This window comes from Lagopus leucura, unplaced genomic scaffold, assembly GCF_019238085.1.
Source record: "Lagopus leucura isolate 7727_CA_CO unplaced genomic scaffold, USGS_WTPT01 Super-Scaffold_702, whole genome shotgun sequence".
Classification (NCBI taxonomy): domain Eukaryota; kingdom Metazoa; phylum Chordata; class Aves; order Galliformes; family Phasianidae; genus Lagopus; species Lagopus leucura.
The window spans coordinates 1,437,457-1,456,191 of record NW_024962254.1 but is presented as its reverse complement, the minus strand read 5'-3'; the positions used below and the strand labels follow the sequence as shown (position 1 = coordinate 1,456,191).

The 18,735-nt window shown below is 48.6% G+C and overlaps 2 protein-coding genes across 3 annotated transcripts in view; both read left to right on the top strand.

Moving 5' to 3' along the window:
* Positions 1-809, top strand: part of NARS2 (asparaginyl-tRNA synthetase 2, mitochondrial) — a 51,377-nt gene extending 50,568 nt beyond the window's left edge. The window contains exon 14 of the mRNA XM_042862543.1: positions 7-809. Coding sequence (XP_042718477.1) covers positions 7-151 — 145 coding nt within the window. The 3' untranslated portion in view covers positions 152-809. The remainder of the gene's footprint in view (positions 1-6) is intronic.
* Positions 810-12,718: 11,909 nt separating this feature from the next.
* GAB2 (GRB2 associated binding protein 2) overlaps positions 12,719-18,735 on the top strand; it is a 92,327-nt gene continuing 86,310 nt past the window's right edge. For both annotated transcript variants that reach the window (XM_042862488.1, XM_042862487.1), the window contains exon 1: positions 12,719-12,874. In XM_042862488.1, coding sequence (XP_042718422.1) covers positions 12,800-12,874 — 75 coding nt within the window. In that variant the 5' untranslated portion in view covers positions 12,719-12,799. The remainder of the gene's footprint in view (positions 12,875-18,735) is intronic.

The window sequence follows — 18,735 nt, the reverse complement described above, 5'->3', positions numbered from 1 at the left end:
TTACAGGTACCTAGACCTGCGAAAATTTGGCTCTGTTCCTCATGGAGGCTTCGGGATGGGGTTTGAACGCTACCTGCAGTACATCCTGGGTGTTGACAATATCAAAGATGTTATTCCTTTCCCCAGGTTTCCTCACTCCTGTCTGCTGTAGCTCAGCAGTGTGAAAACAGCCCGTGTGAGCACGTGTATATAATATTGGCGTATGACTGAGTGCATAGTAGAGGAAAATTGAGAGAAACGTTGTATTGGGGAAGCTCTCAGTAAATTGGATACTGCCTTATTGAAAATAATATATGTTCTTGTGAGATAATAGAAGCATGCTTGCAGTTAATGTGATAGCAGTTCACATCTTTGGTGCATTTTGGGAGCATTAATAAATCCCACTTAACCAAAGAGTTAAGATTCCCATGAGCACAAACGATGGGAGTCCCGAATAAGTATTGCTCAGAGGTAGTGGGGGTTTGATGTGAAATATTCATAAGGAGGTGTGACCTGAAATGGACTGAGAGCCAGGTCTGTTGTGAGGCTTTAGTAGGCTTTAATTAAATGCCTGCGCAGTGCTTTGAAGGTTGAGGATTGTAAAATTGCAGAGTATTGTCCCTGCTGTGATGTACTTGCTCTTACGAAATGACAACTGTCTAAAGCATGGTTCTCCCCACCCTGAGTTAAAAGCAAATATTGTTTACGTTGGAAAAATCGGCCAAACCTAGCAAGGAGAAATGTCACCCTGGAACTGCTGGAGTGAATTAGGTGAACAATGTTTGATTTTGTGAATCATCAATAAAGATGTACACTGGGTTGTTTTGTAACTCTTCATGCTTCCTTATATTGTTATAAAACCGTGGCATTCGGCATCACAGCGTTTCCTCCGGTCTCCAGTAGATGTTTCTTTCTGCATATACACAAATTATTTACATAGCTTCTGCAGGAGATACCTGTTCTGTGTGCTCAAACAACCACATTTTCATAGCAGAAACGTTCAGTCACATCCCTGTCTCTGAAGGCAACGTGCAGTTTTCTGGTGTTCGTCCTTGTTGCTTTGCTTTTTTTTTTTTGGTGTTAAATATAAATATGTGATGTGTTCATCTGGCCCAAACAGTTTTGTGTGTATTTTGAAACAACCACCATCCACTGCCAGCCATTGCATGCGTATTAAGTAATTGCTTATCTCTGTAGGATCTGAACTCCATGCAGTCTTTAATGGGTTTGTGCTCTCAGCCTCCCTGCCAGGTAAAGAAATATTCATTTCTGTTTTGAAAACAGGATTAAGGGCAGATCAAGTGACTTGCCCAAGGCAATTGGAAACCAGTGGTTTATTTGGGACTTGGACTGAGGGTTTCCAGCATCCCTTTTCCCTTCTGAATTATCACAATCCAGCAAATTGTCATTTGCATAGTGCTTACTACTCTGTAGTCCAAGATGTCTGCAGTAAAAACAATTTATATAAAGAGAAAAAGCAAGGTAACAGCCTTATTGCTAATGAACCCCATGTAAACTGGCACACTGAACGTGAAGTGGCTGCAGAACAGCCCCAAAGACTTTTCCTCCAAGCAAATGAAAGAGATTTAAAGATAGTAATCAAATAGCATTGCGCTGGTAACGTTGCAGGCACATTTTCTCCGCAGTAGGGCTCTGTAATGCTGCACCTGCAGTATCTAAAAATACATGTTTATGTTATGTGGCACCTGCCACGTTTTGGTTTGGTTCATGGCTGAGACTCTTCCTTATCACAATCATACACCACAAGGTCATTGCTTTGGGGTGCTTGGTGCATGCGCTGGGACATCTCCTGCATATCAAGATTGTTGTCATATTTCTTTTTGGTTAGGCAGGCGTTAGCTGTGCACTTGCTGGTTTGTATCTCCTGGTGCTGCCTCAGTTCACAGAATCATCATAGAATCCTTAGGGGTGTTAATTGTGATTCCATGAGTGGGTTCCAGCACCTGCCTTCCCTTTGAAACCACCACTTCCTACATAGGGCACCCAAATATCTTCATGCATTCGAACTATCTCCTCCTTTAATGAGTTATCTTAAATGCCATCGCTGGAACACTCGCAGCAGAAAGATACAGAAAGAGTGCATGTGCCAATAGCCCCATCCAATACAATGTTCCTAAATAACATGCAGTCAGCAAGTGTGCCCATTGAGATCTCTAGTCCTTGAGTCTGTCACAGTCGCCATAAACGAGTGTTTGAACCAGAAGCTCACATGCTGACAGCAAAACCATCTCCTGTCCACTCAGCATTTGTCCCCGCAGCAGCTGCAGGGTGGCAGTGTTGATTTTGGCATCAGCAGGCTGTTGTCAGCAGGAGGTGGGTGATCAGGCAGCGAAATGCCAGATCTGATGGGCAGGGTGGGGCTAATGAGCAACAGGTGAAAAACAAGGTGTAGAAAAGAAGACAATGGAAGGTGCCAGTAAGTCAGAAGGTGATGTGGGACGATGCACAAGTCAGGGCAGGGATGGAAGGAGTGTTTTAAATAGGCTTGTGGAGTGGTTATCGAGGCCTTATATGAGCTGACAGCTTGTGAGAACTGAAGACTGATGTGATCCACCCTTCGTTCTTTGTCTTGAAAGAGGTTGTTGCAGGACAGATCAAGGTTGAACCTTTCATTCTGTTGATAGGTAAGCATGTGAAGTGATGTCAGGGGGGTTTGTTTTTGTTGTTGTTGTTGTTGTCCTGGTTGTAGCCCTTGCAGAAAGGCAGAATTTGAAGAGAAGCATAGCAAGAGTGAAGTGTGGATGGTGATTCTTGTGATTGCAACTACGTGTCCAAGACGAGCAGCTTCCCTAGTTGTGTGCGTGTGCTTCTGTTTGATTCAAGGCTCTTGGTGAGTTGGCAGAGCTGACCTGGTGGGCATTGCCCTTGGATCAAAAAGCTCATTCCAGGTGCAGAACTCATTCCAGTTTAGCAGAATGGCAGGAGAGCAGGGTTGTCCCTACTAGAGCTGATTGGTCAGGCTCAAAAAGGGGGGAAAAAAGGGTTGTGCAGGCTTGGAAGCAGCCTGCAACGTGCACCATTTTGCCTAGAGGGTAGACAGAGAAGGTAGAGACTAAGACCTGTGTGCAATGATACCTTTTAGGCTTAACACCCCAGTGGGTGTTCTTGCTTGTTTAATGGGTACCCAGCAAGGGTGGGAGCCACTCGTTCCCTCAAGTCTGGCATACTTCACCTCGAGTTACGGATAAATAGCATTGGCTGGTATTGCTAAGGAATGCAATGTGTGTTCTCTGGGATTTCCATGTGGAATGTCATGTATTTCCTTCGAGTCTTCTCTCCAGAATGAAAAGGAAGTTAATCGGGAGGATGGGGAGGTCGTTCCTCTTGGAGATGCAGGCAGGGAAACAGAGTTTTTTTAGATTTAAGCCATTTCCTTGCTTCATCTTTGCTTAGAATCTACAGTCTGGCAAGAGTTGAAGCCGGATAAAAACTTCTTTAAACAAAAAGCTGTTATTCTTTGCACACGGGAGCACAATAGCTCACATAGGGGTATTTTTAGTGCTGTAAGCAGTCCACTCTCAAGGCCAGGTAACCATCATGGTACTTTGGGTAAGTCTTTTTTTTGACATTTACCTTCCTTGGTGACCAGCACTGTCTCTTTTCAGCTTTGTCCTCACTTTGGATTTCAGAGGAAAGAATCGCTGTCATCAACGGCTGCATCTCTGGGTTTGTAACATTAGGACAGAACGATGGGAGGGCAGCAGCCCTGGGAATAAAACAGTGACCCTGTAAACTCAGAGGAACGTTTAAAGGATGGCTGTTCTCCCCCGTATGATTTATGTTGTGTTACTCAGGCAGTGTGGAATCTTGGACTGTTGTACCACCTTCCATACAGTCACAGAAATAAAAGTCCATTCCCTGGGCCAAATGTTCAGTCAGCAGACTGGCACAGGGTTTCTAGCTGGCTTACTTGCATTGAAGCCCTCAGACACAAGGGAGAAACATCAAGGTGCTCAGCTCAGCAGTCCTCTTTCCAGTTCATTCGGTAGTAGGTCTAAATTATAGAGCATCCCTTGAGGAAATGCCAGGGATTTGATGGGAAACGTAACGGACAGTTTTGTTTGCTGGACTAATATTGGCTGTTTTGGAAATAGCTTATAGTTGTGTTTTTCTTAAAGGGAAGAAGGGGACTAATTTGCCAAGAAACACTTTGGTCATTGTTCCGATTAAATGTGTGTATAGAGATAAATGAGACTTTGCTGCTGGATGCAGTGCCGCTCGTTAGTGCTGTTGTTTCAGCCTCTGTCTCACGCTTAGGGGGAGATGGGTCCAAAGGAGAAGTAACATGAAGATTGTCAAAGTCTCAGTTTCCTCAGATCTAAGCAAAGCTACGGAAGCCATAAAATGGTGGTCTCAGGGGTGAATTTATTGTTTTATCATATAGTTTGTTGCAGAGCCGTGACCTTCGGAAGGATCGTAAAGTTTTATTTTACGATCCTGCTGGTAAAGAGACGTATATAATTTACTGTATGAGATCTTACAGGCTTGGCTAACAAGAAGTTTGACCCAGAGTTCAAAGAAATTATGGCTCCCATTGTTTTATGGCTGCTGCAGAATGTGTGATTAGCTGTCCTACAGCTGTGTCTCAATGTCTGCTGCATGAGGTGTTGCACAAAGATGCTTTCACATAAAAGGCAGCACCAGGCGAAGCTGTGTGGCCATTTAAAAGACAAATAGCAGAAATTGTAGGCTCAGTTATGGGTGAAATGTGGGTGAAACGACTTCAGAATCCTCGTTGCTTTTAGTGCTGACGCTGTTTTACTGTGCAAGGTTGAGGCACGGAGCAATTAAGCAGCTTGCCCAAGGTTATGGAAGATATATGGCAGAACCATGGAACAGGCCAAAATCCCTACTTGTTGCTTCCCCGTGAGAATTCCCTCCACCTTTGGGTGCACCCACACCAGAATATTTGCAGCTGATCCAGTTTCAAATGCATTTTTGGCATTTCTAAGATCCCAGACAGCACTTCAGTGATTTTTATCTATCCCTATGTGTCCCGGGGCCTTTCAGATCTGGCAATGCAGATTTCACAGCGCTGCTATTTATTTTTATTACTCTTACAATTGATTTTTTCTTTTTTTTTTTTTCTCTGAATGATTTGAGGCAGCCAACAGGGTGTATTTTTAATTTTCTTTGCAAAGCTTTTTGCTTTTCACCAAGAGCTGTGTATCTCACTGTCTTCAGCAGCTTCATGCACTGATACTCCTATGTAATAATGTATTATTCTGTAACAGCAGAGGCCTGGATTCTCAGAAGCAGCCAGCCAGGGGGCTTGCTGGCAAACAATACACAAGTGGCTCAGAAAAAATCTCGGTGTGTTCTGGGAGATGGCCTTGACAAACACTGCACACATTTCTTTATTGGATCGTTCTGTGCTGCCACGTCTTCCGAGAGATGCCAGATTTCCAGCCACTGGGGGAAAATAGTTCTATTTCATGGACACGATGGCTTTATCGTTGTAGTTCTATGGTGTCTTTACTCCCAGAGTGATTTTGAGCATTGATTCAGTGCTATCAAGGGGGAATGGTTTTTAACTAAGACAGGGGAGGTTTAGGTTGGATATTAGGAGGAAGTTTTTCACACAGAGGGTGTGAAGCACTGGAACAGGTTGCCCAAGGAGGCTGTGGATGCCCCATCCCTGCAGGCATTCAAGGCCAGGCTGGATGTGGCTCTGGGCAGCCTGGTCTGGTGGTGCACATAGCAGGGGGGTTGAAATTGGATGATCGTTGTGGTCCTTTTCAACCCAGGCCATTCTGTGATTCCATCCTTTTAACCCTTTGAAGACCTCAGGCTCTAGGAGGTTCTGGCATTGCTTTAATCCTGAGGCCTTGTTCTTGCCAGGCTGGAGGCTCAGGGCAGCATCTCCTCGAAGCACTTGGGGTGACTTCTCCACTTGTGTACTGTAAATAAACCACCAGTGTGTCCTGGCATTCCCAACAGCCCCTACTGCATCACAGCCACTGAGGAGGGGCTGTGCACAGCTGTTCAAGTTTGTGCTTTGGGTTCCTCTTTGTAAACATACAGAGGTGCTGTTTTCTCTATAGCCCCACGTTTGAACTTGCTGAACCCAAATAACAACGCAGATGGAATCTGAGGGCTTCTACAATGGCTTAAAAACACTTCCAAAAGCTATTGGCATTAATAATTGTTTATGGTGATTTTAGGCAGCATAGGGTTCAAGTATTTAACAAATTTCATATTTGTTAATGAACTCAAAGGGTGTTTTGCCTTGCAGGGGTACATTGCCTCCTTGGAGCACATGTACTGTTTTTAGCACTGATTGAGATCTGGTGCCATCTGTAACAGTGCTGGTATGGAAAATGGAAGAAAGTTTGTGCTCAGTCCTTTGAGACAGAACATTATGAAGTGCTGATTTCCCAGATCATTAGAAACTCCAAATAGCCATCTGGCCAAAACCAGAGATGCATATGCCTGCATCCACAGCTTAACAGCATTCAGCTGAGGGTGGCCACTCTGTAGCATTTGGGACTGGGAGTTGGAGTTCTTCCTTTGCCATGGGTGTTGGAAACGTCTCTTTGCACTTTGGTCTTTCTACAGTTAATCTGCAATTCAAAACTGACTGCCTTTTAAGAGGTGTCTATCTGACGTTCATTGCCCATTTAGCCAGGGTTATAATGTGGTTCCTATGCCACCAAACAGTGTAAAATGCTGTGAAACCACAAGATCACATCATTTCCATGCATTGATGCTGTGATTATTTTCACTGTTCAAAAAGTGCCATATTTCAATATTCAGTCTCCCATCTGTCTGGCCTCAGCATTAGTCAGGGTGAAATCACTGGGCCTGAAGTCTGAGCATGAGGGGCTCATTAGGAAAGAGCATAGGATGCCCCGTCCTTGGAAGCATTCAAGGTCAGGTTTGACAGGGCTCCGAGCACCTGATGCAGCTGTGGGTGTCCCTGTGCGTTGCTGGGGAGTTGGACCAGATGGCCTTTAAAGGTCCCTTCCAACTTGAACAATTCTATGGTGATTCTGCAAGTCTGCAGAGCTTGACCTAAAAGATGATGAGAACATCCTTTCACATGCCACCTGAGTAAGTTAATACCAAAGGGGGTTGGAAGGCCTTTATGCTGCTGGCTTCATTATGTTTATCATGTGCCTCTCACCTATGGCTTGCAGGAGATCTATCCTTAAGTGATGGCCTCGAATTGCACCCGGGGAGATTCAGGTTGGATATTAGGAAAAAATTGTTCTCTAGAAGAGTGATTGAGCATTGGAAGAAGCTGCCCAGGGAGGTGGTAGAGTTGCTGTTCCTGGAGGTGTTCAAGAAGCATGGAGATGTGGCACTGAGGGATGTGGTCAGTGGGGACGGGTTGGAGTTGGACTTGGGGATCTCAGTGATCTTTTTGAACCTCTGTGATTTGGTGTCATCTGCCCCAGATGCAGAATTCTGTTATTCCTTTTTTTTTGGCTGGTGATGTACAGCCAAACAGGGGACCTGAGGGACTCCTTCCTCATCGCTCCTGCTCATGATCTCAGTTTTCCCATCTGTACAATAACATTTATACACCTCAGTGCACATGTGCATCATAGATCTGTGCTCCAGTATTTTTAGCTCTACAACTATAAACAAACATAGAAATGCACTACAATAACTTACACTTTCTAGGAGAGGCCGAAACTTAATATGACAGCAATGACTTCCTTCTCCTAATAGAATTTTTAGTTCATTATCTCGACTACGCAGCGCACGCCCATATCCTCAAGGGGTGTCAGTGGAGCAGGAGTGGGGGGAAAGCATCTGTTTTTATTCTGGCTTCTGTTCTGACCAGCAAACGTAATGGCACATGACCACTGAGCCGACAGTAATCCAGTTACAAAAGTCTTCAGAGTTACTGCACCGACCGAATTAAACTTGATTACATCCAATTATCCTGAAAAGCCAGACAACAGCTCGTAGCTTGGGGTGAAGTAACTTCTTGCGGGGAGGCCTTGCGGGGTGTCAGGAGGATAATTGCTCGTTTGCTCTACTGCAGAGCACCATCTGCTCTTGAAGTGATGCCTAAGGATGGGAGCGTGCACCAGGCAGGGGAGCTGGGCAAGATTTCTCCCTGCTAGTTTTATGATGATTTGTTTTATGGTTGCTTGCCCTGGGCCCAGCTGTGGTCAGAGCCCTAAGAGCATCAAATAGTGTCTGTTCCATACAGAGCTGATGTAGCTGGATCCAGGCAGTGTTTGCATAAGGAGCTCTGATCCATCCCACAGGAAGGACCAAGCATGAAGAGCATCAGTAGGATTTTGTCTCATTCAACTTGCAGCAAAATTAGATCGAGTCTGGTGCAGAAAGCAGGACTGGGCTTTACGTTGAATCATGCTTCCCAAATAAAAAACCCATGTAACAAGCTTTGAATGAAAGGCCTGGAAGCATCCCCTGGCTGCATCCAGATTCGGGCTCAGCATCTCAGTGCTGCCTGGCTGCTGCCTTCCCTCCTGATGAGATGGACTGGGTTTGGCCAGGCCCCCAGCATAGAGGGGACCACGCAGGATCACAGCATCGCAGTGTGAGCAATGGGCTGAGGCTGGAGGCACCTCAGGCTCCCAGCTCTGCCTTAGGAGGAACACCCAGAGCAGGGTGTTCACTACACCACATCCAGGACTTCTGGAGCTCCTCCAGGAGCAGCCCCCAGTCCTTCTCTGGATCCCAGTTTAATCTCTTGTTTTCCCTTTGCTGCATTCTGAACACTGCTGACCTGTGAATCATCTCCTTCCCTTTTTTGCGTCTCTGATGCTCCCATCTTTGCCAGAACACTGCAGTGAAGGTGCTCCAAGCTGTCTCATTATCTGATTGAGGCATCCTGTGCAAATATTCCCCCTCTCTTGGAAAGCTGCTGTCTATCACCGGAGGACAGAGCTGTCTCGTGGCTTGCCTCCGATTGCTGGCTGTTCTGGGGGGGTTGCTGTGCTCTTTTATGCAGGTTGGAAAGCTTGAAAAGGCTCTGCTTGAAAGCACTGATTTTTATTATTTTTTTTTTTCCCCCTAACCTTGAAAATTTTGGATGAAATAAAGCCGCTTCCATCCAGCTCTGCAGCAGGAACTGTTCGGGGAAGATAAAGTCAGGTCGCATTGTGGACTTGCATCTCAAGAGGCCGAGCATCAGCTCAGAATCAAAAAGCAGGCGTGCGCCAGCGTGCAGCACAGCAGATCTGTGATGCCTGTTCCCTGCGGCGTGTGGAGGTTGATATTAACCAGCTTATAGGGCATTTCTGAGGGGTTGGTGCCTGGCTGGGGTGAGTAGCCCAAAGCTTTCAGCATTGGGAATGCCCTATGCATCCATCCTTCACCAACAGCCGGTGCGGAGAGGGGAAACTGAGTCAGAGAATCGTAGGGCTGTGGAATCGTTTGAGTTGGAAGGGGACTTTAAAGGTCACCTGGTCCAGCTCCCCTGCAATAAGCAGGGACGCCCATGGCTCCATCGGGTGCTCGCAGCTTGCAGCCTTCCCTTCTGCCGGTAGATGGCACGGCTCGGTTACACACATTTGGGGCCGTGTTTCGGTCTCGGCCACGAACAGGGAAGCACGGTGAATTTCAGGATTGAAACCACCGAGGTTCCTGTAGTAGGAAGAGTCGCTCTTTCCAGTGCATCCCAACCCAAGTTCAGCCTGGCTTGCAGGAACAGCTCGAAACTTAGGGATGTGGTTTTGTAGGTACGGTGGCATTGGATGGATGATTTGATGAGATGATCTTAGAGGTGTTTTCCAACCTTAATAATTCTATCAAATTGGGAATCCTGCTACGAGCTGCCAGATCAGAGCCACGCTGATGGTCTTTAACTCCTCAATGCATTGTATCTGTACTCGTGGCCCTGTGCTGTGGTGCTGCATGCACTGCATCGCACGCAGCCTGGCCACCCAATGCTTGGGTTTACTTGCTGTTCCCACCCTGAGCACAGCACGTTCACACAATGTCTGTTTTGAGCATTTTTATGCTCAAAGCTTCTCTCTCACGTTCTTGCTGGCAGCGTGCTTGCAAGCACCCAAAATCTCATTTCCCATCCAAAAGTGCCAGAGATCTGAGTGCCGTGCTGGAGGCTCCGCGAACAGGCAGCGCTGAAGGTGTCAAAAAATAATTCAGCATCGCATTTTGGAGACTGCTGAGATATATCTGGCCATACAACCGTGTCAGTCACTGGGATCTGCAATAGGGGACGAAGAGGGAAAGGGCAGCGCGTGGTAATGAACCACAGACCGTGGAATAATTCATTGCAATCCACGCGATGATAATTACGGAGCGTTTCTTTAAACATCTCTGTCCCAGATGGAGTGTTTCAGCTCTGCGTGGGGAAAGTTGTTAACATAAAAATGCAGGCGGGGTTCTCCGTAACTGGTTTTAAAACTGACACCACTTTGCTGTCTGTGTCAGTAGGAGCAAATTCCTGACCAGTGAATCATTGACATCCAGCGTGGAATGGCTTTGCGTGGTACCTGTGTGGTAATCGTGCCTTTCTTGCTCTCCAGTCACTCTTTGTAAGCCCTCTGGCAGGTTGGCAGACTGGGGAAGATCTCTCCAGCCACCAGGATGCTGTTGTCCCCTTGAATGTGCCAGGTGCCTCTGGGTCATGCACTCACACACAGGGCAGTCAGGTGAGAAGTGCCTTCCCTGTCCTCCCTTGCTCCATTAGCCATCCCTGCTGGGGATGCACCAGTGATGTGCCCATAGCTGGCACCTCTGCATTACTTGAATAGGACCAAGCCCTTCTTTTAGGCAGTGAAAAGGTCAGAAAATCTCTTTTCATAGCCTTTTGCAGAAAAACAAACCACCAAAAAAAGAAGCTTTGGAAATAATCCATTCCTAACAAATTCTATCCATGTTCCTTGAGGGGTTATTCCCCTCCTTTGTGTGTTGGCAGAGATTATAAACACCATACGGCTTCACTTCTGTCCCTGTTTCAAAGAGAGGTGCCATAGTTGCTTCCCAGAGGCACTGAGCTGCAAGCCCAGCTTGCAGGTGCTGCAAAATCCACTCTCCATCAGCAATACAGCTTACACCCTTAAGCACTGCAGCCCTGCACCTTGCAGCCCTAAGCATTGCAGCCCTAAGCATTGCAGCCCTACATCTTGCTGTCCTAAGCATTGCAGCCCTACATCTTGCAGTCCTAAGCATCACAGTCCTGCACCTTGCAGCCCTACTGCTTGCATCCTTAAGCATTGCAGCCCTAAGCACCTTGCAGCATTAAGCATTGCAGCCGTACAGCTTGCATCCCTAAGCATTGCATCCCTAAGCACCTCGCAGTCCTAAGCAATGCACCCTACGCCTTGCAGCCTTAAGCATTGCAGCCCTGCAGCTTGCAGCCATAAGCACTGCAGCCTGACACCTTGCAGCCTTAAGCATCGCAGCCTTAAGCATTGCAACCCTACGTGTTACATGCAGCACCCAACCAATGCAGAGTTGTTATTGCACCAGACACAGCACATCCACACAAAGAGAAACTGTCCCTGCCCATGAAGAAAGAGAAGGACAGGGAAATGGAGGCAGGGAGTGAATGTGCCCAAGCAGGTTTGGGGCAGAGCTGTCACACAACCTTGGAAATCTGTCCCCAGCAAGCAAGCCTGAGTTGTATTTTCCTAAAAAAATACCAACAACAGCGTGAGCGTGCTGTGCTAGGAGGGCTCTGGAAAACTTTGATCAAGGATTTGGGGTCTAAGGATGGAGCAAAGGGAGAGCTGGAGCCTAATGCTGCTCTTGGGGAGGAGGCTGACGTTACTGCTGCCTGGGCCGGGGAAGGGATCAGACTGTAAATGCACAGCGTTCCCAGATCTGGGAGATGATAGCTAATCTCAGCCAGGCCATAATACCCTGTAACACGAAACCCAGCTCGTCTGCAGGAGACTCCAATCCCCTTTTCAGTGGGTACTGCTCCATTATTTGAAAATCGATAATAAAATATGAAGCTTTTATCGATTCCCCTCAATTATTTCTCTTTCCCCTCCTCCAGGAGGGTTTTGCTCTTGCCATGCCGTTGGCTTTTGTTGTTCTTTTCTTCCCCAGCCTCTTTGTTTTCCCTCTGGCACCTTCGTTGCACACATTGCATTGGTGGGGTGCAAAGGACCTTTGCCACAGGGGGAGGGGAAGGAGCATGGGGCAAGCTCTTTGAGAACAGTGATGGGGAGATTTCGGTTGGACACCAGGAGGAAATTATTTGCTATGAGGGCTGTGGGTGCCCCTGTCCCAAGGTTAGATGGGGCTTTGGGCACCTGCTCTATGGGAGATGTCCCTGCCCATGGAAGGGTTGGGCTGGGTGGGCTTCGGGGTCCCAAATCGCTGTGATTCCGTGACTCTGTGATTCTATGATTTAGGATTAAACCAGCGAGGCTGGCGCTCACCCACCGCACTATGGATCAAGTCCTATAGAAACGGGCTGGGTCCACACCCTGGGTACGAGGCAATACCAGCTTGGGGAGGAGGGGGGGAAGGTATAAAGGAGGGTGGGCACAGTACTGCGTGGCCCGTGCTCCCCACGCCGGGAGCGGGCGTGTTTTGTATCTTTAAAGCGGGCAGGAGGCGTGGTGAGCCGGGGCCGGGGCTGGTTTCCTGCTTCCCCGCTCAGAGCCGCCGCTGGAAGCGGGCGAGCGGCGGGGGGGAGGCGGTGCTCAGCCGCCCCCCAACCCCCCCCGGTCCCTCCCTGCCTCTCTCCCTCCCTCCTTCCCTCCTTCCCTCCTTCCCCTGCTCCGGCCCTGCCCGCTCCCTCCCGGCTCCCTCCTCCCCGGGCCGGCGCTGCGGGCGCTGAGCGCCCCGGGAGGCAGTGCTCGGTTCTCGGTTCTCCTCTGCCGGTTCCATCAAAATGAGCGGAGGAGGAGAGGTTGTGTGTTCGGGCTGGCTCCGAAAGTCGCCGCCGGAGAAGAAGTTGAGGCGATACGTGAGTAAAGATACGGGGATGGAGATACGGGGTTTTGGGCATGGGGGGTAAGGATGAGGATCGGGACGGGGACGGGGATGGGGATGGGGATGGGGATGGGAGCTCCGCACCCAACAGCCGCTGCACCTGCTGCCCGCTGTTGGCTTCGTGCCCCCCGCCCGCTCCCATCGGAGCCACCCCGGGCTGCGGGGGACAGCGCTGGGCGCCCGGTCCTTCCGCCGGCTGCTGGTTTGCACAGCCCGCTCGGCACAGCAGTGCTTGAGGGGTACCTTTGTCCCTAAGGGTAAAGGTAAAGCATCTCCGCTTCTCTCCTCGAGCCCCATAACGGTCGTTCCTCCCCCCTCCCCCCCCCCCCCTTCCCCTCCCCGCCCGCGATTCTTCTGAATCCCGCAATGTTCCGACGCTTTGAAGATCGCCCCGGTAGCGCTCGGATCGCCCTTTGTGCCATTAGCGGCCGAGATCAAAACATTTTGAGGAAGTTGTAAAAGAGGGTCCAAATGCCGCCTCTGTCACATTCCCCGCTGTTCGTTGAAAGAAATAACTGTTCTTCAAGCCCTGCTCTGCCTGATGGGCTCCGTGCAGGGCTGGAGGAGCTGCCACCCTATGACTCGGCACATCCCTCGCCCCGATGCCAGCATCAGCTCATGAGGATGTGCCTGGTTGGGTACTCTCTTTCCTGGGGACATTCACCCTCCACCCATGGATGCTCTCCCTCCCTTCATGAGGATCTCCACCCATGGATGCTCTCTCTTCCTGGGGATCTCCATCCTTCGGTCTCATCTCTATCCCATGCACGTGTTTTTTTGGATCCACCTGCCTGGTGTTGTGTGATGGAGGCATTGCTATGTACCCTTCAAAGGGAGGTGGCTCGTTAGTCCTATTTTACAAGCTAAAATAAGGTTGGAGATGTATCCCATTTGTGATTTGGGGTTACCAGCCTCACCCAGAGCAGAGGCAGCCCGACATACATCAGTGGTTCTGTCAGCCCACCCCAATAGCAGCCCTGTCAGTGGTGCTGTGTCTCCTTGCATTGGACCCTTTGCAATCCTTTCCCTTGAATGCCTGTGCCCCTTTGAGGTGTAGGGATGGAGCCGGGAAGGAATCCAACCCCAAATGTACTGAGACAGAGGTGCAGATGGCTGTTTGTGTGGGGAATGTCCAAACCCCTAATCCATGCAGGCATTTCTGGGAGACAGACGGGATGACTTTGTGCACGCTGAACTGTGGAGGATGCTTTTAGCTTAATGGAGCAAAGCACCTTCCTCCCTCAGAAATCAACTAATTGCCTATCCTGAGTCACCGGTGGCCTTAACTCATCGAACATCATTAGCTCCCCGGCGTCCTCCCCGTGAAAGGGCGCTCACACCGCCGCCTGAATATCCAGCCTGTGCTCCGGCATTCCAGCATAAATCTGCTCAACGCCACGCACGAGGGCGTGACGCTCTAATTACCGACGTGCATAAGGAGTGCTTTTCATCCAGATACACCCCAAAGTGCTCTTTGCAAGCCACCCATGTTTCCAAAACATCCTTATTTCCCCCCCCCCACCCCCTTCTCCCTGGAGGAAGCGCGGTCGCGGCGGGATGCGCCCATCCATCCCACGCAGCTGTGTGGGGCAGGAAGCGGCGCTGGGCAGATGGAGCTCGGGGGGATTGCTGGGCATCGACTTCCCCTCCAGTCACTCCAGTTGCCGTGGCTTCCTGCCTTGTGGGTTGGGTCTGGGGATGTTTGTCACCCATTCTGCTCCATCCCTTTGGCAGCCCTTTGGCAGTGGGGTTGAAGCCTGGTTGATCTTTCAGGTCCATTCCAAGCCAAGCCGTTCTGTCATTCTACAACCCCTATGCTTTTTACTACAGTAGTATAAATATCATCCAATAGTGGTTGGATGCGTTGATCAAATGGTTCTCTCCAATAGTGGTTGTGATTGTGAAGCTGATAGCACTGCTCCCATGCAACCTACAACAAAAACACACGCTTGGACTTTGATTTTCCACGCACAAAAAGCCCCCACGGTGGCTTTTGTACAGATTCCCAAGGAAGGATTCGCCGCTTTTCTTGGTTTATATTCTGCTTTGCGACCTCAAAGGAGGAATCTCAAGCTGCAGGATGCTGCTAATTGGGTTTGAAGTTCCTGCTCTGCCTGTATTGACACAGGGAAGATGATGGATTTATTTTCTTTTTGACAAGAGCTTTTCAGCAGTGCGTGTCTGCCCATGGGCGTGTTGCTGAAACTGCCCTTGGAAGGGCTGTGCTGTGTAAGTCGAGCTTTGTTTTGGTTTTACTTTTCAAGGAGAGCTTTGGCAAGAGGGGAGGATGCTCAGTTTTCTTTATGTTATCCATCCAGAGTCTGCGGGGCAGGGAGCTCTTCTCTATACCTGATGCTCATGGCATTCATCTGGAGTTATGGTCTCGTTTTAGTGGACTGTGGGTGGAAAATACTGGGGTCAGGAGTTTCTCTTCCATGGTGTGATGCTCACCAGATCAAACAATGACTGCTTCAAGGTTGAAATAAACTGTGCCTTTCTTGCTTTGTAACTGGGGCATGTGTGGTCTCGGGGCCTCGATCTGTTGGGCTCTGGTCTTGGATGAGCCTCATAGATATGGTACTGGAGGAAAACCAGGCAAACACTTGAAGATCAAAAGCATTGGAGGCACCAAAGTACCAACACCTCAGCTCTGCTTGGGATGCCAAGGTCCAGCACTGGTTGGCTTGAGTATTTTTCAAGGCAAACACTTTAATACCTTCTCCCCTTGTGACTTTCATGCGTGGAGAGGTCTTATTATGTGCAGCCATAAAGCACAGAGCCATCCTTTAGCTCTAGCTCTTCCTTAAAGCACCCATGCAATAAATTAACAAATAAATAAATATGTGTAAGTGTATATATATATATGTGTGTGTGTGTATATATATATATATACATACCAAATCCAGTCCCTAACCAAACCCCTTGGCTTTCGTTGTGTGATCAATTATCTCCCAGCCCCATATGGGTTTGGGGACTCAGTTCTCTTTATGCAGAGCCAGGTTTGAGGTGGACTCCCATAGAAAGGCAATGCAGAAATTAACTGCTGTCATCATTGAGGAGCTCAGAGCTTCCTGTCGTTAAGTCAGCATGTGCATTTATGTACCATGAAGGCAGTGTGTTTTCTGTCTGGCTGAGATGTGCAGCTACAATTCTGCTGCAAACAAAACCTTTTTTCCTTGCACTGGTTTTACAGTCCTTTAATGCTTTTCTTGTTCTCCCACTGTTTTAAACACTGAGGGGAGTGTTTTGCTTGGTGAGGCAGTGGACATCTTCACATCAAACAGGAGCAGTTTGTTCAAGGTCATGGAATCATAGGATCATGTGAATTGTAAGAGGCCTTTAAAGGCCGTGTGGTCCAGCTCCCCTGCAATGAACAGGGACACCCACAGCTCCATCAGGTGCTCAGAGCCCATCCAACCTGACCTTAGGTGTCTCCAGGGATGGGTCACAACCACCAATTTGTGCAGCCTGTGCCAGTACCTCACCGACCTTATTGTAAAAAACCTTTCCTTATATCCAGCCATCTGAAGGTCATCTGAAGGCTTGCTGTGTCTTCTGTGCGGTGGGAAGAGCTTAAGGGATGCTGTGGGTTGAGCTGCTGAAATCCTGCAGCCCTATTTCTTGAGTATCTCCTGCTGAATGGCTTCTTTTGCTTCTTTTGGGCCCTGAAGTAGATCCTCAATATCCCGCCTGAAGCTGCACAGCAAGGACATCCTCATTAAAAAAGAACAAAGGATGTGGACAAAGGAAGCAGGTGTAGGATGAAGACATAGGCCAACCTGTGCAAAGAAGTGCTAGGCTGCCCAAATGATTGGGGTACCAACATTTCACCTCGGTTGGCAAGCTGCTAATTTGGGGGGATGGGAGAAGAAAGACATCCTTTTATGTCTGCAGTGAAAGTCTAAGAGATGGCTGTTAAGCAAACTGTGTTCCTCCTTTTCTTCCCAGTGGGTAGCTGCTGTGTTTGTCTGTGCCTTACTCGGGATGCTCCCCTCTGCTGAAAATAGAAAGCAGTTGCAGACACTCCTGAGAAAAGCACCAAAAAATGAGCAAAAACCTAGAAAGCGTGTAAAGGCTAAAGGAAATGAAGTTGTTTAGTCTGGGGATGAGAGGAGAAATAACAGTCCTTGAGCATGTCAAAGGTAGCTGCAGAGGGGAAGGGAGTGAACTGTTGTCTGAAGCCAGCAATGAGAGGCCAAGAAGTGCTGAGCTCGAGCTGCAGCAAGGGAAATAGTGTTAGGAAAAAAATTCCTAAGCTCTGCCTGTGAGGAGTGGAACAGATGGTTTGGGATGAGCTCGGAGTCTCCGTCGGAAGATTCAAAGAGCAGGTTGTCCAAGCAGTGCCTCGGGAGCGCCTGTTGTGAGGCAGTGGAATAAATCTGACAAATTCTCCAAGTCCTTTCCAGTACTGGTTTGGGTGAGTTTAGGGATTTTGAGCCTGAATTCAGGAAGGACAAGAAAGAGACTTTACCTGGGCATACATGGGATCAGATGGGTGTGAGGAAAGAAGGTGGTGGGCATGGAACAGGCTGCCCAGAGCAGTGGGCAAGGGCCTGAGCTGCTGGAGCTCGAGGAGCATTGGGACACCTCTCTCAGACATTAGGTTTGGATTTGGGCAGTGCTGTGTGAAGCCATGGGTTGAACCTGTTGACCCCTATGGGTCCTTTCCAACTCAAGATACGGTATGATTCTGTGATTCCAGCTGTCCAGCTGCCTTGCTGCACCCTGCTCCTCCCATGTAATCTACAACCTTGATTCAAAAGAACCATCAGAAGGTTTGGCTATTGTCATCTGCCCCATGATTCAGAGGAGGGATGAGCACTTACTCTTCCATAGAAGGGTTTGCAGGTCAGAGGGTGCGTTCCCCTTGCCAGGGCAGCACCACCTCTCTTGTGCAACACTGCACAAGGATCATGCTCCCCCTCTCTTGTTTCTCTGCCGCATCATTACTGATGAGTCAAAACACACAGCCTCTTCCCTGCAACCTTCTCTTGGACCTCTTTCCTTGGGAACAGGTCTGCAGCACTTTCCTGGGGTTGCTGTGATGGTGGTGATACTCTTCATGGTGATCATCTGGACGATTGGACTGGGTGACTTAGAGGTCTTTTCCAGCCTCCGTGATTCTGTGATTCTTGACCTAAAACTTCCATCTACTAGAAGGGTTGTTCAGGGGATGGTGGAACCAAACTCTTCTTGGTTGTGGCAAATGGCAAAGCAAGGAACAGCAACAACAAACTGCCTCTTCCCTAATGAGGTCATGGTGCAGAGGGTAAAGCTCCCACAGAATCTGCAAAGTCTTTGGAGAATTTTAGGGCTTGGTTGGAGAAAACCCCAGCTGTCTTGATATAGTCCCACCTCGCAGAGCTGGACCAGAAAACTCCAGAAGTGCCTGCATGCCAACATTTCCCATATATCTCTGGCACAAAGCAGCATGGAGACACCGAACTAGGAAGCAATGTAACTGCTTTAGCACAGCTCCCAATGCAGTTGGATAGCCTTTCTTATTTTTATTTTATTTAGTTAGTTATCTATTAGCAATGTGGCCACTAAGATGATCTGAGGGCTGGAGCACCTATCCTATGAGGAAGATTGAGGGAACTGGGCTTGTTTAGCTTGGAGAAGAGAAGGCTGTGGGGACACTTCATTGTGGCCTTCCAGTACTTGAAAGGAGCTTATAAACAGGAGGGGGAATGGCTATTTATGAGGGTAGAAAGTGATAGGACAAGGAGAAATGGTTTGAAACTGAAAGAGGGGAGGTTTAGGTTAGATATTAGGAGGAAGTTTTTCACACAGAGGGTGGTGAAGCACTGGAACTGTTTGCCCAAGGAGGCTGTG